The 25,072-nt window shown below is 41.3% G+C and overlaps 1 protein-coding gene and 1 long non-coding RNA gene across 12 annotated transcripts in view; one reads left to right on the plus strand and one right to left on the minus strand.

Moving 5' to 3' along the window:
* The window catches only part of MORN1 (MORN repeat containing 1), a 317,167-nt gene that overhangs the window by 107,743 nt on the left and 184,352 nt on the right, over window positions 1–25,072 (plus strand). For 4 of the 10 annotated variants that reach the window (XR_005590381.1, XR_005590383.1, XR_005590380.1 and 1 more), the window contains exon 14: window positions 15,592–15,743. The exons of 2 other annotated variants lie outside the window; for them this stretch is intronic. Coding sequence is in view for 2 of the 8 variants with exons in the window: in XM_039509147.1 (XP_039365081.1) it covers window positions 4,804–4,952 (149 nt within the window). In the remaining 6 variants the exon portion in view is untranslated. Of the gene's footprint in view, window positions 1–4,803; window positions 5,200–15,591; window positions 15,744–18,339; window positions 18,504–25,072 lie in introns of those variants that run through there. 4 more of the 10 variants (XR_005590378.1, XR_005590379.1, XM_039509147.1 and 1 more) reach the window with 3 other exon arrangements.
* LOC120387874 lies at window positions 753–24,973 on the minus strand. 2 transcript variants are annotated; one of them, XR_005590394.1, is made up of 5 exons: window positions 24,917–24,973; window positions 24,185–24,341; window positions 6,588–6,732; window positions 5,807–5,883; window positions 753–4,362 (listed from the first exon to the last, which is right to left on the minus strand). It is a non-coding gene; the product is annotated as an uncharacterized LOC120387874 (long non-coding RNA). The 2 variants fall into 2 exon arrangements; XR_005590393.1 differs by lacking the exon at window positions 6,588–6,732 and having other exon boundaries at window positions 754–4,362.

Raw genomic sequence — 25,072 nt, forward strand, 5'->3', positions numbered from 1 at the left:
GACATTATGCGTGAAAGGACATTTCATTCCAGGTAATGTGAAATCTGTGTGCACTTGGTGCAGGATCACACAGCAGCTCTAAGTGTTAGAAGAATACACTTTAAATGCTGCGTTACATTGCTACATGGTGCTGTGCTGTATTTTATACTTCTTTATGGGGATTGGGTTGAAAAGCTATCTTTCCCAGCTTTTTGTGTTGTGACTACATATTTCTTTCCATGCTTAGATGCAGTACTAAAAAGGACAATTAAAACTATAGCGCGGGTGCTGAAATGGCCCATTTTTGGTTTTAAATGTTGCTTATCTTTAGTATAGATTAGTAAGAGTCTCACAGCATTTCTTCCAAGAGTAGGGTGTTAACCCAGGTGTCCTGGCCACATTCCAGCTTCAGTAATAACATCCTGCCTACCTAAATCCCCCCTGTAATTTCAGTTTCATGCAGTGTTCTTCACTTCCAGCCCTACATTATTGTGTGGTTCTGTATTTCGTACCAGAAGTGATAGTTTGTAGATAGTGCTTTGAGATCCTTTACTATAAAAGTCACTATCTAAATATAAAATCATTATCATTGCAATTTTCTTTCCATGGTAGGTCTGTTGACTATGCCCTTCTGTTAATACATTCAGTTTAATAAAGCACCAAGCAATTTTAATCCTTGTGTGGTTTAAATAGAACACTACATAAACTGCATTGTGAGCAATGCAATCATAAATTAACATGTATTTATAAAATCAGTTATTATCTAATCTCAGTCAAAATTCCATTTCTTGCAAGTGCCTGGATATTTTCTCACCAGTTTAAATAAATTGCATTATGCTACTACTTTGTGTACACAATCGGTGTATGGATCTGTTATACAGATAAAGTTTTGTCTACTTACTCATCCAAAAACAGTTTAAACTTATTTTACAGCTCTCATATCCTAGAGAAATATTCGGCTGGGCAGAGAAAAATTCATTGTCCGCAGTCCCAGTGGGTTTTGTTCTATTTTGCAAGAATACATTTGGAGTCATATTCTGGCTTTTGATATGCACCAAGCACACCACTTCCATTGATATCAATGGGAGCCCCTTGCATCTGCAGCCAGAAAACAGCCCTGGAGTCTTTACACTCTCCCATGGTAGGAAATTTTCAGGATTAATTGCTCTACACAGAATTAAATTGAATATTTAAGAAGCTTAGTTCTGTTTGCTTGCTCCTTTTTTACAGTGTAACCCATTCCTACAGATATAAGTTTCAATATGCAGAGAAATTCCAAGTCTCTGCAAAAAGAACTAACACCTCTCCTCCCCCACCCCCCCGCCTTGTTTTAATATGTTTTCTGGTGCCAAAACATACAGAAGGCTAATATGTCACAAAGGAAAAGTAAGAAGAATAGGACTGTTTCTAAGGCAACAAAACGTTTTTATTTTATTTCCCACTCACTTTTATAATGGTTCCTGTTGCTTTGAAACTCTCCAGGCATTTTGCAGGCAATAAAAGGGGCAAATAACTTTCTTTCCTGAAAGTCTTTTATTTGTGGTGTTTCTTATCTAAGCCAAAACGTAACTGCTTAAATGGCAGATGCAGTTACCCTCTGTTTATACAGCACCTTGGTGACTGCTTTAAACGCACACACCGATTTTATTACTATTATTAATCCCAATTATACAGCACAGCACTTCATTTGGTATGGTGTTTTTCATGCAAAGTCTCTCCCAAAATGTGTAAAAAAGTTAAATAATGCAAAGTTAAATACTAGCAGAAGGGAAGAGAAATTCAGAGATATAGGCAAGGGATAAGAGAGAAGTTTTCAGTTAATATTTGAAAACAGATTGGGCCTGATTCTCATTTACATTGAGGCCCCTTAAAACTGCTCTGGCATTACATTTCAACCCACTTTAAGGCCTCTTTGCATCCCACTGTGTGAATGAGAATCAGGCCCATTGTGTCTATAAGACAGGATTATATGGGAAGGTTGTTCTAGATGGCAAGAGCTCCAGAATTAGGCTGTCTCAGTAAAGGAAGGGTGGTTGTCTTAAGGGTCAAAGAGGAGGGTTGTGCTAGATGAGCCGCTGGAGCGGGGAGGCAGAAGCAAAAGAAGTGGAGTCTTTAAGGCAGGCTGGAGCAAAATCTATGGAGAATGCTGAAAAGAAAGTCAGTGTTGAACTGGATCCTAAAATGAATGGGAAACCAGGGGAGTAGTCCGAGGATGAGGGGTGATATGGATCAGACTTATTGATACATTGGAGAAAGTGGGCAGCAATGTTTTGCAGATGCTGGAGCCTCCAAAGTGAAGCCAAGGATAAGGGAGCTGCCATAGGCAGGGTGAAAGGTGAAGGCCTGGGTCAGAATCTCTGCAAAGTGTGTGCCAAGCCTTCACTTTCAGTGAGCTCTAGAACTCACCAAACTCAGCCCAAATGTTAGTACAGAATAGTATTTTAAAATATTAACAGATTATTGCAACTATAAATGAGGTCTTCAATATTATTATGTTCTGAACTCTCAATCATATTTCTTCTTCCTTTCTCCTATCATCAGTATATTTTTTTCCACACTTCCATGATTTCATTCTAAAAGTTTATTTTTGTGCAGTAAAGTATCAGCAAAGGCAAGCCTCCTTTAGTGCATTTTAAATTATATTGACTAATCCTGGATAATTCTGTTACTGTAATTTGCAAACACTGACAGTCCTTAGTGGCTTGTACAGCCTCATCAGACTTGTGTGTCTGAGAATCTGGTAGTTGTAGAGGCAGCAGGAAGAGGTGGAGAGAGCTGAGCTATTAACAGTTCATCCTAGGCCCTCTAGTGTTGTTAGTCTATATTTTGGACTTGAAGTAAAGAAAATGAGAAGGATAGCAGTACCAACATCCCCTGATTCTCCTAGCTATAGGCAAACTTCATGGTAACTGGGTAAAGAAATTCATTTTTAACTAAGTGACTCTATGACATATTAGATTACAACATCCAAAAATAATTGTTTGACTTCTTAAGAACCCAAGTAGTCATGGATCCCCTTCTTAATGTTTTAGAGAAATGATTTAATATAAGACTTCATCTTTTTTATTTACAGTTCCAAAATACTGCATTTAAAGTGAAAAAGCTAGACAATCAGACTGCACTACTGTCTACCTCACTGGAATACATGGCCACCACTAGCAACAACTGCCAGCTTTGTTAGTCTAGTTCCAGGCACATACTATAAGTAGCACAGAAATGTTTAAAATCAAACCTCTAGTTGGGCATAGGAATGTAACAGGGCCCCTTAAATAGAAATAGACCAGATAGCAGATACTTTCAACAAGACACAGGACAAATACACTTTACTTGGATCCTGCTATCTAGTGCCTTTAGAAGTGAAGATCCACATTGCAGATGAGAAAAGAGAAGAGGGCCTTTAGTGTCAGTCAGAATATGACATTCTTTAGGCCGTAACCTGGATATCCTGGGTGTGTTTGCTTGTGCAAATACAGTGCTTTAAAAACTTTCACTTACCACAACTTCATGGCCCAGAGGCTTAGTAACAGGATATAGCACCTGCCACCTATAAATTGTCACTTGGAATCCAGCCCAGGTTGATAGTGGCCTGTGTGAAATGAGTTTGGTGGCCATAATCCAGTTTCCACATCACAGAAGTTGCTGCTTATAACTGGCCCTGAAAATTCTGTATTGTTTTGCTCCATATGTGGATCTCCATTGAAGTCAGTGGGAGATTTGCATGTGAAAGGACTGTAAGGTCAGACCCTGATTAATCTGTATATAGAGAGTCCCTTGCCTTCCCAGCTGCCAAGCAACATGTATAGTAGCTGAAAAAAATTGTCTCCCAAATGTGTCACCATTATAGTCCCACAGTCTGTAGAAAGCAATACTCATTTTAAATTATTTTCAGTACATAACCTCTAATTTGATTTTCATGGATTTCCAGGTACTGCTTTTCATAGTTCACAAAAGACATCATACTTGTTGATTACAGGGTCAACTCAACCTTTCATTCTTCGGAGGTGGATAAATTGACTTCCATGCAGTTACTTTGTGTTAGTCTCTTTAAGGAAACTTTCAGCCATAGGTTTTGTTCACTCTTTGTAGACATTAGAGAGCCTAAGGAGCTTTTCATAAGAGGCAAGGTCTGCCCCTGTGTCCTGGGTCAAAATTTCCCCTCTTCCTCTCCCATTTGCTTTGTGCTGTGGGTAGGTTCTCCATGTTTCTGGCACACTCTTGCCCAGAGGTGGCTGCTTTTCAGTTGGGCTAGATGTATTTAGGTCCTGTTTCAGCTTTACACATGTGAAACCATTGAAACCAATGACACTAGTCATGTGCACAAAGACAGCATGTGCACAAGTGCTTGCAGGACCAGAGTCATAGTCTGTTATACTCTTTGAGATCCTATAAAAATATAAAGTATTATTGTAAATCATATTATTATTATAAATTATATATGATCATAAATCGTCATCTAAATTACATTTGTTGTGGTAGTGTTTTGGGTTTTTTTTGCTATTTTAACTGTGTATTGTTTTGGGAGATTATTGTATATGCTAATCTGCAGTACTGTGAAATGGCAGCACAGATTGTCATACTTGCCAGTAAATGATGAAATCTTTTTTATATATTTATGCTTTAACAAGAATAGAAAACAATCAAAAATATTCATTTTTGCTTTCTGTTTTTCATGGACATTGTACACTACTTTTCATATGTGAGAATTAATGTGATAATGGAGGAATGTAGATACAAGGACAATTCTATCATTGTTCCCTGTGCTTTTTCTTCTTCTTCTTCTTCATTTAAAATGTTTAATTCCCAACTTTCCCTTATCTTTTCCAGGCCAGTATGTGATTATGGTCCATGAAGTGACCATGCCCCCATTCTTGGGCCAGACTCTCCCACCTGCTTTCAAACTCTTGAGGGTTTTGCCAGAGAAAACCAAAGTCAAGAATATTAAAATGGAAGCTGTGAAAGCCATCAGCACATAAAGAAGGAACATAAATGTGTAAAGAGTCAGGACCTTTATCCAGCACCCACTGAAGTCAGTGGAAGTTTTACCATTGAGTACAATGGGAGTTGGATTGAGTTCTTGAGCCTTGATCTGCCCATGCAGTTGGGGTTTAAGTTTAAATATTGTGGACTAATCAAAGCAAAGAAATAACTGACCACCAGAGATCCATTTCACACTGGTCCTGTCTGGTAACATTTTAGAAGACAAATAGATATTTCAGATTGTATTCTGAGAAATAGGTAAAAGACTTTAATGAAATCTATTTTTCATCACTACAGTAGAACCTCAAACTTATGAACACCTCAGGAATGGAGGTTGTTCGTAACTCTGAAATGTTCATAACTCTGAACAAAACGTTACGGTTGTTCTTTCAAAAGTTTACAATGGAACATTGACTTAATGCAGCTTTGAAACTTTACTGTGCAGAAGAAAATACTGCTTTCCCTTTATTTATTTTTTTAGTAGTTTACATTTAACACAGCACTGGAATTTTTTATTTTTTTTTGTCTCTGCTGCTCTCTGATTGTGTGTTTCTGGTTCCAAATGAGGTGTGTGGTTGACTGATCAGATTATTATTCTGGTGTTCGTAACTCTGAGGTTCTATTGTATATAAATTGTGTGTATTTTAACATAATTGAATTCAAATGAAGTGGAGTTTATGCAACAGTTTGATCAGATAATGATGATGCTATAAAACCTGTTGAACCAGCTGGGAAACTAATGGATGAAAATGTACGTAGCAAATTAACTTTTATGGTTACTATGAACACCTCTGTAATAACATGTTTACTAATATATTGTTCTGGGCATAAAGTCTTGTTCATTACCTACATATTAAAAACACCTGCCCACTACAGGATGACAACGAGGCTGCTCTCTTCTCTCTTGAAACTGGTTCCGGTCATCACCTAAGGAGGATAAAAGCTGTGTTAATTATTCCAAAAATGTCTTTGTTGGCTAGTCCAGAAATGAAGCTGACTGGTGATGGTGGTGGTGGTGAAGTATTGAGTTGAACCAATTGTAACATATTTGTGTGTAGTGGCAGCTACTCTTGGAAATGCAATATAGAATGCCATACTGGATGAAAGGTTCAAGAAGTAGTCATAAAACACATGAAAGTTAGCCGTGCAACAAGAAAAGAATGGAGTTCTTAGTGTAAAAAGGGATCCGAGAAAAATAAGGGATTTAAAAAAATTTAACAAGAGCATCTTCTGGAAAAACAAAATCATTACTATCTGGCAAAGGTTTATCAGTGTGATTTACTACCAAATGCCAACGTCTAAAATTAAAACTTAAGGGAAAAAGTAGAGCAGGGGGAAAATATGTTAAAACTGAAAATGGGAAATGTTCTTTGATGTGTCTGCTTGTTGATTCAGAATTCCCCATTTTCAATCATCTTAGTTTTTTAAAAATTATTTTTTGAGATTAAAACCTTACCTGATTTTTAGCATTGTATTAAGTGCATTGACTGACTGCAGAGTACAAAGAGCATTGAAAAGGAAAACTATGTACTGAACTCCATAAACTGCTCAGAGCTGAGCTCTGTGTAAGCTCCAACACTTTGTCTTGCACCAGCTGAAGCTGGTCCAATAAAAGATATTACCTCACTTACCTTGTCTCTCACATACTTGAAGGTTTATATATCTCCTGACCAAAAGACTTTCATTATTTCACATCACAAATAAACCAGGGATCCTGTAGATCTCTGTTAAGTCTAATGAGCTCCTGTGCACAGTGGAGATTGATGACATCTGAAGCTAGGCAGACAAAATTAATCCATAAGAATAGGTTCAGCATCTGCTCACAGCACTGAGTCAAGATCATACTGTGGACATTAACAATAAGGAGTCTGGTGGCACCTTAAAGACTGACAGATTTATTTGGGCATTATCTTTATCGCCTCCACTGAAGTCAACAGTAAAACTTCTATTAACTTCAAACTGAGCCATATGAGGCATTCAAAACCAGGTAGGCAGTGCTCACCCTGAGGAGTCTTTGCTGGATAGACATTTCTATGATCACCTTGGGAACACAGGTAAGGCTGCAAGGGGTCACTACAACTTTCTGTAACCTCTAATAGCTTGTTCAGAGCCGCATGACTCAAATCCTTCATTCCCTTTTACTTTATGAGACCACCATTCTTTTCTGTTCCTTGCTTTGTTATAACCACTATAATTTTTCTGGAGTAGTATTACTAATTATTACAGATAACAGTAGTTCACCCCTTTCTCGCACTTTTCATCCAAGAATCTCAGTCAACATGTTCCTTGAAGTCATATCCATCAAGTCTTTAAATCAAGATTGGATGTCATTCTAAGAGAGATGCACTAGTTTAGCCAGAAGTCACTGGGAGTGATGCAGGAATCACTGGGGGAAATGTTCTCACCTGTGTTTATGCAGGAGGTCAGATTATGTGATCATTACGGTCCTTTCTGGCCTTTAAAATCTATGAATCTTACAGCATTAATGAACTAAGCATCTAAACAACCCTGTAAAGTAGGGAAGTGTTGTTATTCCCATTTTACAAATGAAGAAACTGAGGCATGGAGCAGTAACTGGGCCACAGCCACACAGTGGGTCAGTGGTGGCTTGGGAATAGAAACCGGGACTCAGGACTTTGTACTTTACCTTTGTGGTAATATGGTGCTAAGTGCTCTTACCGGTCTCCTTTTTTAATTCATGAGAAAAGACTCTTAAATCATTCAACCTCCTTTCTCAGGGCTATCTTAAGGCTACGTCTATACTACCTGCCCGGGTCGATGGGTAGCGTTCGACTTCTTGGAGTTCAATATATCGCATCTCATCTAGACGTGATATATCGAACTCCGAACGCGCTCCCGTCGACTCCGGAACTCCACCACCGCGAACGGCGGTGGCAGAGGCAGACTTCAATCCCGCGGCGTCTGGACGGGTGAGTAGTTCGAACTAAGGTAGTTCGAGTTCAGCTACGCTATTCGCGTAGCTGAACTTGCATACCTTAGTTCGACCCCCCCACCCAGTGTAGACCAGGCCATAGCCTAGCATAGAAAGCTAGAGCATTTACATACCATCTCTCTTTTGTTGTTTTGTTATATATGAATACATACGCAGCTTACTGGCTGACAAGTTCTTTACCATTAACCAAAAAGGAATCATGGAATATCCCTTATCAAATACATGATCTACTATCACAGCCCAACCAGAAGATAAATCAAACATTGCAATCATAAGTCTTTCTTCTTCTCTAAAATTACCAGATTTTTCTCTCTCACCCCCTCTCTGAAGAATGTTTCTGTGGTGGACAAACTCCTGGTGTGCTAGGTCTCCATGTCAGTAGACCTTGTTAACCGGCCACTTGCAGTTCTTGTCAGACGTCAGAATAATGAGCTACATGTGCTATTGATTTAACGACATCTCTCGCTACTAGGAATCGATCTTATGCTTTCTGTGCACTAAAGCAAATTTAACAATAGGTTCATTCAGGGTTAGCTAACTCTAAAGATCTACAAGCTTTGAGATCATGTTCCCTGTCAAAGTGTGAGTTATACAGTATAAGCCTTTTAGAAGATCAGGACTCTGTCTTTCTGAAGTAATCAGTTTAAAAGTCTAATTTCCAAACACTCTTGCCCGGATAAACTATTATCCCACCCTCTACTGCATTGCAATCCCCATTACAGTGAAGCAAGGGGACCAGGAGTCCTTGAGATTATAAACTACACCTCTTTTTCTTTTCCTAATAAGACTTGTTGGGTTGCCTGTTATCATTACAGGAAATGAACATGTACATCTAAGTGGGTAGAATGGCTTTGCTCTCAGATAAATTGTACAAATGTAAATATAAATCCCCTGTAGTGAGATTCTGTACAGTTTCCCAGGAGAGGGGGTTCCTTGCTATGAAAGCGGTGCATGCTGTCATACATTAAATAAACATCAACGTGTAGCATGTGGGGTAGGCCAGAGAAGGCTCTTCAATGGCCCTTGCTGTATGCAATTTTCGAGGCATATGGTCCCCTGGGTGACTCATTTTTGGAAAATTGCTAAAATATAGACAACTCTAGCAGCAAGTTTTGGTTTTGTTTCCTTGAAAAGCTGCCCTCACTTTGTTCAGAGTAATATCCTGGGAGATTACCTGGCGAGAAGCACTCACTAACTGTCAACAGTACCTGAAAATAAAAGTTTTAATTAAAAGTGGCATTTCTGAATCTCCTGCTGGCTGCCATATTATTGTGAATTTGACATTGTTTATGGCACCAGCAGAAGCCAGAGATCATAAAAAAGATTTGATCTTGCCTGGGAATTTATTTTTGTGTGGTATTTTTGCAGGTTTTAACATCAGAAGAAGAATTTTTACTTTGAAGTTTAAAATAAATGCAAAGCGTTTACAAACAGCAAGTTCTTCTGATCCTTAAGCCATCTGAAAAGCGGGATCGAATATTACCATATAGTTTTAGTGTGAAACAGGAGTAGAAAACACTGGGGGTTCTGACAAGTTGAAAGCTGCTGGTAAAGATGCATCAGAATGACAGTTTTTAAATGACTTTGGTGTAGGCTCTAGGGCCCAGATCTGCAGAGGTATTTAGGTACTTAATTGCCATTTGACTTAAATACCTTTGAGGATGTGGGTGTAGGTGATCAGTCTTAAGGTGTGATCATACAGTTATTCACTCAATGGAGCTACTTGCATCAAAATAGATACAGTTTATTTATGTAGATATATGTATTCTTCTTCTCTTCCTCCTTTGTTCAACTCTGTCATTATGGAAGGCAGTGATGAGAATAGATGGGTTGTACTACAGATGATCTCCAGCAAGTTTTTACGATAAACGACCTTCCTATATTACAGTGCTTTTAGAGGATTAAAGCCCCTCCTCCCCCCAGAGTGCTGGCAAAATAGCAGACCACAATTGGTGAGATGGGAATTTATTCCTGTAAAGCACTTGTGTGTGGTGCTGCCTCACAAATTGCAGGTTATAGTAGCTGCATTTTTCTCTCTGAAAGAAAAGGCAAATGTATTACCTTGTCAGGTATAGGTTACGTAGATCCTCCTGCCACAAAGGTTATGAATTGTACTGTGTATCTGTGTCTTTGCCTTATTAATGTATATTGGGGCCAAATCCAGATCCTATTGAAATCAATGTTAAAGTTGTCCCAGATATTTGTATTAATTCCATATATAAGGTAAAACTATTGCTTTCCAGGCCATAGATTTGTCATTAAAAATATCAACCAGTTTTGTGCAAACAAATGGGAGGTTTTGAATACACAGACAGGTCTGCCAAGAAGAACTCAGAGCACATTTTGGAGGCACTTTAAAAGTTGGCCTCATGACTCATTACTATTATTTAATATTTATATTGCAGCCATCCTCCATCTTCTCTCTTCTATAAAGGGGGTAATTCTTCCTTTGTCCATCTTATCTATTTAGTTTGCTTCTTTGGGACAGAGAATGTCATTTTCTGTATGTTTGTACAATGTCCAGCAGAATGATGCTCCAATAATCAACTGAGGCATCTAAGCAGTAATACAAATGATTTTTTAAAATGTTCTGTTTGCTACACGTATGTACCACGTATTCAATCTGAAGAATGTTTTTATATTACTAAAATTAACTACAAAATATATTCACTAAAAATTAGATCTTTTTTAGTGGCTTCTGGGAAGTTTTGGAGAGAAGGTGCCGTTTCCATGCCCACAACCACTACTGTGATTTGCTTTCTCTTGTTGTCTCCCAATGAAATGTACATTCCAAATTCTTCTAGTAGAGAACTAGCCTCAGGATTTTATGGGCCCAGAATGTAAAATATATGTAGGGCCACATTCCCAACTGGTGTAAATTGGCATAGCTCTGTTGAAGTCAATGGCAAAACTCATACTGATTTCAGTGGAACCAGGATTTGGTCCTGGTACACATTAACAAGCTACTAGTATATGAAGACAATCGAGCTACACTGATTTACAGCAACTGAGGATCTGACATATATTTTACATGCATACACATAACCTACATTTGTTAATTTTTTTAGTATTATTATTATTTCAGGTGATAAACCCAGGAGAGAGAAGTGTGATCATATTTGGATGATTCAAGTAGTGAAAAATATGAACATGATCACATAAAAATGAAACAGATGTCTATAAAAACTTCCATACTATCATGCTGTTTAAGTGTTATCCTTCACCATTCCTTTCTTCTTCCCCCCCCCCTTTTTTTTTTGGACTCCATTTTTCCTCAATAGTAGTGCAAAAGTTGGCTTGACTTTATGTTCTCAGCACAAAGAGTGCTCTGTTAACCAGCAAAATGGCAAAGAGGTCTGGCACTGAATTGGATGGTGTCCAGCCTAATACATCCCAGATACTGGATGGTTGCTCATTTCCAACAGAGCTAGTACCTCTGCACTAATAGAAATCTGCTGTGGGAGATGCAACAGTCTGTCTTTAGTTTTGAATAAAGTAAGTAAGTAACTGTTCTGCCCAGTATTTTGAAATACTGGCTTGAGAAATCACAATTACACCTTCGTAGTGTTTCATTGGGCTATGTTTTCTTTATTTGCAGTAGATATGGATTCAGAGTAAGAGGAGAAGGTCCTAACAGGCAAACAGTGATAAAGATGCCCTTGAATTTTGAGTAGTTTTGTATTTTAATGAATATTTCCCATACCTCTAGTAAGCCTGGGATGGGGCATAAGGGGTGAAAGAACAAGAAAGGAGCAGTATCTTCCACCTCCGCCATACACACACACTGTGGGGATGGTGGGGAGACCAGGAAGAGTGCATGTAGCACTGCCCCACCCCCAGCCACTCCTGTTTGGTGATCTGCCCCTCTCCAACTGAAGGAGGAAAGGAGGGTGTTTCCATGGCCTCAGGACCCATCAAAGTCACACCCCAGCTAGCAAGGTGAGCATTTGTTAGGAGTATTTCTCACACCTCTACTAAATTCCATGAAAAATCCCATCAGACTTAACATGTTCTGCGGCAGATAATGTCTATTATCTAAGCAAATCCACAAACAGGCATTTTGCATCAATTCTAAAAATCCCATACCACTGAATTAGTAACTGCAGAAACTAGTGTAATGAAATGGCTGAAATATTCTCCTATAAAGCATACAATGAAAGGCCATGTGTATTGACTTCCAGTGGCTCTGAGCTGCGTGAGCATGTCCAGCTCCCTTGTTGTCTTTGTAAAGGTCAGCATGTGACGGCACTCAGTTTTCTTTGATGGGAGACTGATTTAAAGTTTTCTACTTATGTCATATAAAATATGTGATTTTCTTTCTTCCCAAATATGAATGTTTCCTGTAGTTAATGGCCATTCCTGCTCACTTACATTATCAGACACATCAATTGTGGTTTCCCGTTCTACTTCATAAGTTTTACTAGGGGAGACCAGGAACGCATGACACATAGCCGTGCTCTGTCATGTGGGACAAACGACAGTGTATAAATAGGAAAAATTCTAAAGGCAAGAGGCTGGATTCACCCCAGGGTAACCTAGTTTTATGGCACGATGTTAGCCCATCACAGTCCATGGAATTACACTGGCCTAATTTTGGGCTAACCCCGTGGGGATTCAGGCAATAGCAATAAAATTGGAGATCACAAAACTCAAATTATTTAGTCTTGAAAGGAAGAGAGCGGTAAAGTGTTAAGGATTAAACTGGGAGGTTAAGATTAAATAAATTATAGAGCAAAATTCTCAGCTTCTCATTTGCTGTCCCCTCACACAAGAACGAGGAATCATTTGGGGTTCAGTCCTTCAAGTACATAGCACCCTCAAATCCTATTGAACGCAGTGGGAGGTGAGGGCACTTATCAACTTGCAGGATCAGGCCCCTGGCAGATGAATGGCCTGGAGTTTAACTAGTGCTAGCACAGGGGGTTCTGGGTAGTTTCTCAGCCCCAGAGTCCAGTTTGCTAATAGCAGCAGTGGAAGTAGGAGTTTACCTGCTCAGCTACTGCAGGATGGAGTGTGGCTATCTTCCTGCCACCCAAAAGACCTTTCCAGAAAGTGGGGGGAGGGCACAGCAGCCACTCTGTGTGGTACCAAAAGCTGCAGGATAAGAGGAGGAATGGCTAACCAGTGCCCCTGAAGAGCACTGGAGGAGAGGGAGTGAGCCACTTGGTCTGAAAGAGACTGACCAGGGAGTCACATGCCAGTTAATTCAAGGAACTAAACCTAGCTTGACTTCTGCTAAGCCAAACCCGACCAACAAAGTTCTTCCTTGCTTTTGAGCAGCTCTGGTATTTACCAGGTAATCCAAGATTTTCCTTCAATGGTTCCATAACCAGAGAAAGCCTCACTTTCTTAAGCATAATCATTTCCTCAGATACCTTTCGACTCCCCTCTTCACTTGGCAGCCCCAGGTTACTGAGAACATGGTGCCACCAAGCAACTTGCCTGATATTTGGGCACTGGTCTGGGGATGAAACCTAAATTTTAAAAGTCTTTGAAGGGGATTCCCTTAATATTGTGTCAGAACATTTTCTACAAGTCATCATCACATAGTGTCAACCCCAATTCTCCCTTTCGAACAAGAGGAATGTAGGACCCAAAAAACCTTTCAGCACAATCTCTGAGCAGACAGGAGTGGAGCCCAAGCCAGGAAATTACAGCATCTTCTCTGTGCTGTTGCTGGGATTGTTTTTTTTCACACAAATCTGTAAATCTACTTAAAATGTATAGAGCAAAACTTAACTGTTCCTAGGTTTCCTCACAGTCTCTTAAATCTAGTGAAAATCAATTTTCTTTTGTGCTTTATGAGCCATTATTATTATTTCTAGGTATTATGTTAGTACCTAGAGGCCAGGTCCCCATTATGCCAAACCCGGTACAAACATATAAGAAAGAGATGGTCCCTGCTCCAAACAGTTTACATTCTAGGTGGATTATGATGTATTATAATAATAGGCTGCAGTTTTCAAAGAGGCCAAAAGGAGCTTGTTTCCTGACTCCCATTACATTTGGGTGCCTAGCTCCTCAGGGCCTTTTAACCATGTCAGTTGTTGTGTGTGTGCGACCATAAGGGTAGTGGGGGAGGACAGGCATAGGAGTTGCCGCTTTAACCCCATTGAAATGCATTGGACTTTGAAGAGATAAGTGAAGAAATGGAATGGTTAGTAGGAAATATTTTGCTAAGAATTACTGAGCTGATGTATTTTTCCTAGAAGGTAAATGCATGATTTTTGTGGGTGCCTTGGCACCCAAGTACAGATCACATGATTATTCCTCATGGTCCAGAAACTAGTCTGTTCACCAATGATATTTCATATTTATCTTTAAGCATCAAAGCACTTTGCAGACATTGTCTAATGAAGGAACAAGATGCCCACTTTTGGGTAGGTAAATATTGTTATCTTCATTTCCATAGTGATGGGCCTGAACTAAAACATCACAAACTCTGGGAAAGTTTGGATCCAAATCCAAATCCATCTCTGTGCTTGCAGATGGGGCCAGACCCAGCACTGACTTAGACCCTGTGGGACAATGGAGAGTTGGTGCTGATCAGGCCCAGTGGTAGTAAAGAGATTTGGAATGGGCAGTGCTGTCTAAAAGTAAACATTATTATGATTAGGCAGTGGGTCACCAAGCATAGGGGAACTATAAATAAAACCTAGATAGTTAGTTCTTAACATGTCTGTGTTCTGTAAAATAGTGTTAAGACTGTTACCACTCTCCTCGCATGGGTTTGTCCTCAGTCACCGTGTTATACTACTAGAGGTCTTTATTCACCTAGATTTCTCACCACAGGTCAGCGTTTGGATCACAGCAACGGGTGAGGGACGGAGGGAAAAGGTGCACCGACAAGATAGTTATTAACAAAGGGCAGATAGTGCCTTATCAGAGGTTAAATTGTGCCTCAACTCCATCATCAAAGAGGAGTTTCTGCAGAATATTTGAACACTGCATTTGCCAGGAGTTGTTTTAATTAGTTTTCTCCCTAGAACCTTTCAAGCTTAGTCTGTGCTAGGACTGTAAACAGTGGGCCAGATTCCGCAGTGACCTGTAGAATACTATTTGAGGGTAGAATGTGTCCCTGTATAACTTTTGTCTGCGCAAATTACTTATTCAGCTTGCAAAGCAAATCCTATTGAAGGAAACTGGCAGCTTCTTGAAGAGAATGAAAAGGTGTGTGTGGGGGGGGGGTGTTAAACACACCACCATTTTTAAATACACATCTAAATAATACTTAATCAGAGATCATTCCCACACGCCAACACATAGTTTACACTGTACACTTTTCTTGAAAGAACTCTACTTCCCCTTGGGAATCTTGTAGCATTTATCTCTTCATAGTGATTTCTGATATTCATTGTACAATACTGCTTGTTAACTAATATGCAGTGGCGCTGCATTTCAGAGTGATCATGTGTCTGTGTCTTCTGTGCTAGCCATGAAATTAATTAAACATGTTTCAGCAGGACTGTTTGTTCCACAGTTTAGTTAGAACTATTACAGTTGCTAAAGAAATGCTGCGAGTTTGACTTCTTTTGACCTAATATTTAAATTCTATTAGGGAAAGAAAGAGCAAAATCTTATCAGTCATCAAACTTTGACTAATAAAATGACATAATAATATGGAGCTGTATGGTAACTAAAAAGCAAGAAACATTATCTCAGGTTTGACTTTTAAATTCTAGGACATGGAAACAAACAACAAAAGAAAGCACAAAGTGAAAAAATAATTAAAGGATTCAATAATAGCTCTACTGATTTCTGTAGAGATAGCTACACCAGCTGAACCAGCTGAGGTTCTGATCCAAAGATGGAAAAAATGGAACTCTCTTGCTCGGTAAGTTTCCTCATACTGATCTCTTCCTAAATCATATCTAGAAATGGTGTAAAAGGTTGGATCCACTGTCTGGAAACCATGTCCCTGCTTCTCTAATCCTATTTATTATTATAAGGAAAATAAAAACAAGAGACAAATGGGCAATGTAGAGAAAATGGATAAATAATACACCATAATGATCAATCAGGAGGAAAATGTTCTTGGAAACTGGAAAACAAATTGTTCCAAAAGCACGAGTTGACATTGGTTAGTGTTTTTCTATAAGGCAAAGCTTTTTGTCTCCGTGGTAGCACACGGGTGCTGTGGTTGCCATGGTAAGGTACATGTTTTGTTATGAATACTATAAATAGTCATGTCATTGGCCAAGAACATAAGTGAGAGATGTTCTGGTCAGACTTCACGTGGGCTCTGGTCATGGCCACGATGGGTTATATGATTGTTTACATGGCAAGTTAAATAGGCCCAGGAAGCCTGTCTCTGGATGATTATGGAAGCATTTGTCTCGGTGGCCATTCTCAGGTTAATGCTGCCACCAGGTACCTCTGTGAGTCCTCTAACCTTAAGTCCCTTTTACTGGAGTATGAACCTGAATTATGCCCTTTTGCCTCCCTTCTCCCGCAACTCCCTCACTGTGATCGAAGCCAAGAGGGAATGGAGTGTGTTTGATGAGCAGAATGGGGAGTCAGGACAGCTGTGACAATTTGGGGAATCTAGCTGTGTACAACTTACAAATTCTGGTTATGATATGAAGTTATTATTATGAATTTGTTGTATCATGGAATGCCTCTGTGTTCTGTGGAATCCACCATTTGCTGACAGGAATAAAGTATATCTTTAGTGGGGTTTGATATGTATTGGCGATGTTTGATATGTTTAGGATGTTTGATATGTATTGGACCTGATCCTGCAGTCTCTATGAGTTATTCCGCTGACTTCAATGTCTCTATTCTTGTGAGTAAAGGTTGCCAGGATAAGGCCTGTGGGTTCCTGTACATTCCCTGCTCCAAAATGTGTAGGATCTAAGCAGAGGACTTCTTTTTCTAGGGCTATCAATCCAGTACTTTGCATCCACATTAAGTTCACACTTAAAAAGAAATAGATTGATGGAATGAGCAGAAATGCAGGATTTACTTTGCATGCAATGCATGTTCCTTTGCAAGTCCAAACAAGAGAGCATCCACACAACAGAGTTGTTAGAGGTCCCCTGCATTGTAACCACATGGCATCCTAAAAAATGAACATTCCAGACATGAATACACTGCTCGCCAGGCAATGATTTTGGGACCTAAATCTTCCTGTGTCACTCATGAGCATTTCAGATTTGCCTCTCTGCAAATGATGCCTGAACCACAACATCTGCAGAGAGTTTTACAAACTATTTGTTACGGAAACATTTGCCTAATCATTGTCTTGTACATTTGAGAGAAATTAAGAAGACAGCCTGCCACTTAATGCAGGACATTGCAATACAAGCAGCCACAACAGGAGTGATATACAGTGCTCGATATTACTTGTATTCCTGCTATGAAACACATGCTCGCTAGGAAGCACAGATGGCAGGGTTCTCACCTTTGGTCCAAGAGCTGGACTTTCTAAATTAACCCTTTTGGGCTGGTTGGTGGAACAAATTCTGGGTCTGACATAAAGGCTAGTGGCATTTTCTAGGTACTCAGCCCCAGGTTCTCTTCCCATTTACACCAGTGTAAATCCAAAGTAAGTCCATTGACTGGTGTAACTGAGCAGAATTTGGCCCATAGTTGTAAGAAATCCTTACCCACGCTGCTAGAGGAGAGGGTTATGTACATAAAGATTTCCTGTAGCTCAGCATAATCATGAATACAAACAAAAAGCCCTTTTGGGGTGATTATAGCAGACTGTGGGTGGTGCAAGAAGGCTGAAGAGAGTTTTGTGTCACCAGAGGGGTAGTAACCTCATGCTTCCTTGGCCACCTCATTGCTCTTATGAAATGGAAATTATATATAAAAGCAAGGAAAGCAAAGCTGTGCAATTACAAGGGACCCTGCTGCAGGTAGGCAAGTGAGGTCATTAGCAGCCAAACCAAAATATCCCATTGGGACCAGAGTGGCACAGGGGACACAGCCCTGACATGAAACAGCCCATCGTGACTCAGTTTCTAGAGATCAGAGAAGGGCCATTCTCTAGGACCATTGTTTCCCAAGCCTTTAATAAAGGGGGCTTCTAATTCAGACATACATCCTGAAATGTATCCATGAACCTGCTCTGACTGAGGGCAATGGGGTGATGAGTGCAGTCAAGTGGGATAGATGAGACAGACAGATTAAACCCTTATGAGAATAGTGTGACGAGGCTAAATTCTGACCAGTAACAGCTCTGCAACTGTATGCTGTGGCACTGGTGTACCTCAGAGCAGAATGGGGACCAAAGTGTTTGTCAAACCAGTTTTACTCACCATTTTCTGCAATGGTGCCCTTCGGTGCAACAGGAAAGGCTCTGTGTAAGTCAATAGGATAATCAGCTGTTCCCTTGGATGCTGAAAGACTGGGCTCTGTTTCCATCGTGCTCAGAATGTTCTTTTAGCGATTGTTTTTGTTTGCTTCTTTCCATTTTTTTTCAGATGTACCCAACTTTGGGTGCATGTTCAGATCTTCAGCAAAATAACAATCAAGTTGACCAATGCTACCCGAGTACATGAACTGAGCCCAGAAATCAGCTGATAACACATGAAACAAATGAAATATAAATCCTTAGATGTCTCCACAAACACCAGCCTGCATGCATGTGAGTTATTGTGGGGTTGTAGGGTTGCTCACTAGTGTTGGACTGGCCACCAAGTTTTGTCAGTTTAGAGCTGGAATGACAGCCCTGGAGATTGCTGATCTGCATTCATCCATTAGATAAGTTCATCATGGGCAGTAGCAGGGCAAGCCTCCCCATCTTGCTTACCAATGTGCCCCAAGGGAAAGTCTCCAGAGCTCATTCGGTCCTTATCTTCACTGCTAAGATTGCTAGTCCCTGTCAGTGCCAACTGTGACATGAACATCTCTCAACTGGGAAATGGGTTCAGTCCACCAAGTCACAGTCGATGAGCCACAGAACATTCATCAGTGGTCCAGTCAGTCTTGGCTGTCATTTGGCTCCTTTTAAACAGGCAAACTAGAGGTGGAAAGCTCTGGAGATCTATTATCCAAGCTCCTCAAATAGTGGGACCTAAGTCACCTTTCTACCTCCCCAGTTCTAGGGCTATCAACAGCCTAAAGGCTGCTCTTAGTTGTGCCAGGTGGAGTGAGGAATGCTCTGCTGGCTAAGGATTGGATAGAATTTCATGTACTCTGGCCCTGTCCCAAGCCATTCCCCTGGCCCACTGCCCTCTGCCCCCAACAAGCCTACACCAGTGAGGGGAAAGCAGATAGTGTAGCTCGAGGATTCCCCTATGTCAAGATTGAGCCCACCATCCCTTTCCTAGTAGTAAACTGCGGGGAGGGGAATGTTATGTCTGCGTTACAGATATTCCTGAGAAGCACAATGCAGCCTTCTCTGTAGCATCTCAAATGCTACCACTGCTAATACATTTACTCCAAAGAAGAGCTGTGGGCAGATTGAAAAGATTTCCTGCTAGGTGAACACCACGAGAATTATTATGTCTACCTTACATCCCTTATTACATTTCATTGTCTGCAGAGAGTTAAGGGCAAGAGCAGTTGCTAGAGAAACTGTTCTGAAAAATGAGGTAACAGTGAGCCTAGCTGAAATATATTATTTCAAAACTTCAGAGTGTTCCCATTAGTGTGTAATTACCAAGAAATACATAATAAAAAAAAAAGCCATTTGGCTTCCCAAACTTTGAATCTAATACCAGTTAATAGTTTCAGGTTACAGTTGTTTTAATGTTTTGTACGTAAGGGTCAAAGTTCTAGCAAACATGTTCCTGGAGTTGTTGGCAGCACAGAGAGAAATTCTGCTTTATTGCGCTTTCATAACTGTTCTGATTCCCATAGCCAAGAAAGCACTGTTAGAGTTTTTATTATTTTTAATATTAAAAACACTTTTAAAAATATATTACAGAGGGACACCTGCAGGAGCTGAATAATCCTGAAAAATCTTTGGAAACTAACTCTACCTTGGAAAGGATTTTTTTTTAATGCTAAAAAAAATATGAGGAAAAAAAACTTTAGTTGTGGCTTCATAGGAGCCATAAATTCCATTTAATAAGCCATCCTTTCTCTTTACACCCTCTAGCTTTTGTCTTTGCAAGACCAAGCAAGATCTTCCTTTTCATTGTTACTTCATTCACACTTGAAGCCTTTTAAAAATGTTATCATCCCAAGTTTTAACACCAAACCAAACTCGCAACACATACACTTATGCCTGTTGGATTTTTCATTCCATTACATGGGTGGAGAACATTCTCCCCAGAGCAAAGAAATCCAAAAGGAACAAAATAACCCTGATGGAACAGAGTGAACATCTCTACAAGAAAGTCTACAGATGGAACTATTAACTTTTCTCCAATTCAGAGTTATGGAATCACAGAAATTAGGCATGGAAAAGATCATTAAGTGATCTTGTCCATGTCCCCTGCCAGTTCACAGTTGCACTCTGCAGTATGTTCTCCAGTGGTTTGTCTAGCTTAGTTCGGAATAACTGTAGTGAAAGGACTTCAAGTCTTTCCCCAGGAGGCATAGCACAACAGGGCCTAACTGAGCCACTGATGTTCCTCTAATGCAAATATTAATAACAACAACAGTAGATGTCGTTAGGAAAATTACCTTTGTCATTAGGACCAAACCTGCCATATATCTACTGTTTGTGGTAACTAAAGCTGAGTGAATAATTGTCAGCTAACAGTTTATTCAATATATTTCTCCCATCTGCAAATTGCTTGCAAACAGCTCAGATTTACTGGCAATTTGCTGAATCCTTTCTAGGAAAAATTCTTAATGTGTGGTTCATTTGTAAGCAGTTCTTTGGGAGTGTTCCAGATGTGAAATACAAAATCATTTGATTGGATGCCTAGGTCACATGGTATTTTCTGTGCCCTGATTGGATGAGTGTCAATTTGGGGCAGTGTGAGCAGCAGGCACTGCAGTGGGGAGGGAGTGTGCCCAGCATCTAGACCAGGAGACTTAAGTTCTCACCCTGGTTCTGCTGCTGTGGGACTTTAAGCAGGTTATTTAACCTCCCTGTGCCTCAGTTTACAAACCTTACCTGCTGTCAGCGGTGTTGAATGACACTGATGCTAACTACCTCACCCTGTTCCATGACTTACCAAACCCAGGGATTTGGAGAAATCTACCTCCGTCAAACATTACAGGGTGCTGTGTAGGTGCCAGAGAAAAGGCTTAATGCTTTATGATGTCACACCTCAGACAGGGATTGCCTGAATATTTCTGCTCTCTGGAGTAGCAAGTATTTCAGTCAATACCCACTGTGACGGGTTGGGTCACAGAGACTCCATTGGGACTGTCACCAGATGTGCTGAGATTACCTCTGAGCCTGTTTTCCCTTCCAGCTTGCGACTCCAGAACCCTGTCTTGTTGAGCCAGACACACTACTCCACTCCAACACAGACCCAGGGTCTGAACCACATACCCAAAGCTGCAGGCTTTAACTGAAAATCACTTAGTAGGTACTCCTATCTCCAGCACCCAGACACCCAGCTCCCAATGGGATCCAAACCCCAAATAAATCCATTTTACTCTGTATAAAGCTTATACAGGGTAAACTCATAAATTGTCCACCCTCTGTAACACGATAAAGAGATATGCAGAGCTGTTTGCTCCCTCAGGTATTAATTACTTACTCTGGGTTAATTAATAAGCAAAAGTGATTTTATTAAGTATAAAAAGTAGGATTTAAGTGGTTCCAAGTAATAACAGACAGAGCAAAGTAAGTTACCAAACAAATTAAAACAAAACACGCAAGTCTAAGCCTAATACATTAAGAAACTGATTACAGTGAAATCTCACCCCCAGAGATGTTCCAATAAGCTTCTTTCACAGACTAGTCTCCTTCCTAGTCTGGGTCCAGCAATCACTCACACCCCCATAGTTACTGTCCTTTGTTCCAGTTTCTTTCAGGCATCTCTTTGGGGTGGAAAGGCCATCTCTTGAGCCAGCTGAAGGCCAAATGGAGAGGCTTCCAGGGCCTTTTATATTCTCTCTCTTATGGGAGGAAACCCCTTTGTTCTTCTGTGCAAAGTCACAGCAACAAGATGGAGTTTGTAGCCTCTTGGGCAAGTCAAATGTCCACAAATGATTCAGCTTTTTACAAGCTGACGCCATTGTTTACATGTTAGTTTGAGCATTCCCAGGAAAGCTCAGACGTGGATTGACGTCTCCCAAAATCCATTGTCAGTTAAGTGTTTCTTGATAGGACAATTCTCAGTAAGCACCCATTCTCAAGAAGCTGACCAAATGCTTCATTGAGGCTACTTAGAATCAAACACATTGAGATACAAGGACATAGCCAATATTCATAAATTCAAATACAAAAATGATACACACATACAGACAGCATAATCATAACCAGCAAATTACAGTCTTTCTATAGACACCTTCTTGTCCTCCTTTGTACAAGATTTGGTGCAACTATAGGACCTTGGTTGCAACAATGATCTATACAGTCACAGCTCATGTCAATAATATCACACCCACTCTTTGTTCAAGTGCTCCGTTTCACTGAATCCTCTGTCTTTCCCCTGGCATTGAGCCGCACATTTATATTATTGCACACTGCTGATTCCTAGAAGTCTGCATGTAATAGGATAGCAGACTGCAGAAATGCTCAGTCCTTGCCACCCACTGGGTGAGAGGGGCTGTTTTCTGCAGGTAGCTCTGAAAGGCCAGTTGCTAATTCCCTCCCATAGCTGCTAATTAAAAAGTCCTATTTCACAGGTGGATGAGTGAAGAAGATGCTCTTAGACATGTGAAAGGGAAAGTATGGTGTTTAGGCAGAATTCTGGGGCCCTGTGGTTCAGGTGTCTGCAGGGTCGTGGAGGATAACCATGCTAATGAGTAAGTACTGGTGAAAGGGTGTGTGTGCTACAGAGCAAGTCTGGAGGAGACTAAGTATGGTCTAAGAATAGGAACTGAAGAGCCACAGAATCAAATCCCAAGGGTTTAGCTCAGCCTGTCCAGGCACTTGCAGTTTACCAGGTTGGGATCTGACAGATGACATCTTCAAAATGGAGTGATGGTTTTGGGTGCCTCAGTTCTTGGAATGTCCAACCTGAGACACCTGCAAGGGGCTGCTTGGTAGACAGTGCTCCCCCTCTGGAACGCAAGTCCCTTAACAGTGTCTCAGGTTGGGCATCCAAAATCACTGGCACCTTTTGAAAATTTTAGCCTCAGGTCCTGACTCTCTATGCAGACATTAAAGATCCTCTGGGCCTTCTTTTGTAAGAGCAAGAGATTTGTCAATACATCCTTGGCAAAAACCAGCCCCCCACTTGAGTTCTGTGTGATGTTGGTCTGCCTGGCATCTGCCTCTACCCCAGAGATCTTGGGGTATGATTGACCTTATCCTGCTCTCATTAAAGTAAATAGTAGCTTGTGCCTATGACTTCAGGGGGAGCAGGATGGGTGCCATAGTTTGTAAAGTGACTTGCAGGATAGAGGGAGCTGCAGCAAGTGCTGAAAAGGTCAACTGTTGTTGTCTGTGTGGGAAAGAGGATGTGAAACAGACACAGCGCCAAATGAATCGTCCTCCCTTCTGCAAGGACAGGAGCAGAGTGGTGTTCAGAACAGCTATTTAGCTACATTTTTTTTTTAAGAAGTGGGCTTCTTTTATTTAGGAGACTGAGGGTGTGTCTACACTGCAGTGTAAACCCGGGGTTCACACTCAGGTTCAAGCCTAACCCTCTTCTATCTACATAAAAATCATGCTAACCCAGGGCTTGGACTCAGGGTCCAAAGGCCCCACAGGGGTGGAGGATCCAAGCCTGAGCTGGGACCCAGGATTCAACCCTATAGCTTTGCAGTATAGATGCAGCCCCACTGGACTCATCCCCTGGGAATCCATCAGAAATATTCCACAATCCCATGGGCTGACTTTCTTTGGCCTCTCTACAATCAAGTTTTTTTCACACTGCACCATGAACAAAGGGCTAGAGTAGCTACTCTTAGGGAGGGTGGTAGGAAGTCTGGGACATGGGTGGTTGGACTTGGGCCCACATAATGTGTGCAGACTTGGAGCCCCAGGTTGAGCTCAGGGTACAACTATTCCTAACCTGGGGTTACAAGTGAGTGTAGATGCTCAAGCCCTAGGTTAATAAACTCAGGGTCCGCTCACTCGGGTTCTATTAACCCTGGCTTACATTGCAGCATAGACAGACCCTGTTTTACTGTCAGAAGAACATGACTTTTCAAAGGCAGGTGTTAGCAGGTCCTGTGTAGTTTACAGAGAGCATAAGAAACCCCATAAACAAGACATCAACACAAAAATATAGGCAATGCCCTTACCTCAGACCATGAGGAACATGACTAGGTGCAGGGTCCCTGGCAGAGAGGGAGTTAATTGCCAGATCAGGTCTCATTCCCACACCCACACAGGTGCCAACAGTTGGGGAACTGAGTGCTCAGTCAGGAGCTAAGAGCTAAAACCCCATAAATGCAGCACCTATGTGACCAGACATTAGCAGTTAACAGGTGGTGTGAGAAGGCTCAGAGGTGGTAGGTCTCTATAGCACATGGAAGGGCTGGGTTTGTGTCTTAGCCTAAATGAGCCTATAAATCTCATTATTTTGATCTGAAACCACATGGTGGCTCACTCACACTCTGCTAGAGTTTCCAACTTTCTAATCGCACAAAACCAAACACCCTAGCCCCATCCCTTCCCTTCCCCTTCCCTGAGGCCCCACCCCCACTCACTACATTCCCCCTCCCTCGCTGGCTTGCTCTCCCCCTCCCTCCCCCACTTTCACTGGGCTGGGGCAGGGAGTTGAGGTGCGGGAAGGGGTGAGGGCTCTAACTGCGGGTGCAGGCTCTGAGGTGGGGCGAGAAATGAGGGGTTCAGGGTGCGGGAGGGGCCTCCGGACTGGGGCAGGGAGTTGGGGTGTGGGAGGGGGTGAGGGCTCTGGGCTGGGGGTGCAGGCTCTGGGCTGGGGCCAGGGATGAGGGATTTGGAGTGCAGGAGGGGGCTCCGGGTTTAAGGGGTTCTCAAGGCTCGGGCTTGGGGTTGGGGTACAGGCTTACCTCGGGTGGCTCCCAGTCAGCGGCACAGTGGCGCTAAGGCACACTGCCTGCCTGTCCTGGCACTGCACTGCACCCCAGAAGTGACCAGCAGGTCCAGCTCCTGGGGCGGGGGATGACCAGGAGGCTCCATGCGCTGCTCTTGCCCATAGGCACCGC

This window comes from Mauremys reevesii, linkage group 21, assembly GCF_016161935.1.
Source record: "Mauremys reevesii isolate NIE-2019 linkage group 21, ASM1616193v1, whole genome shotgun sequence".
In the NCBI taxonomy this organism is placed as follows: Eukaryota; Metazoa; Chordata; order Testudines; family Geoemydidae; genus Mauremys; species Mauremys reevesii.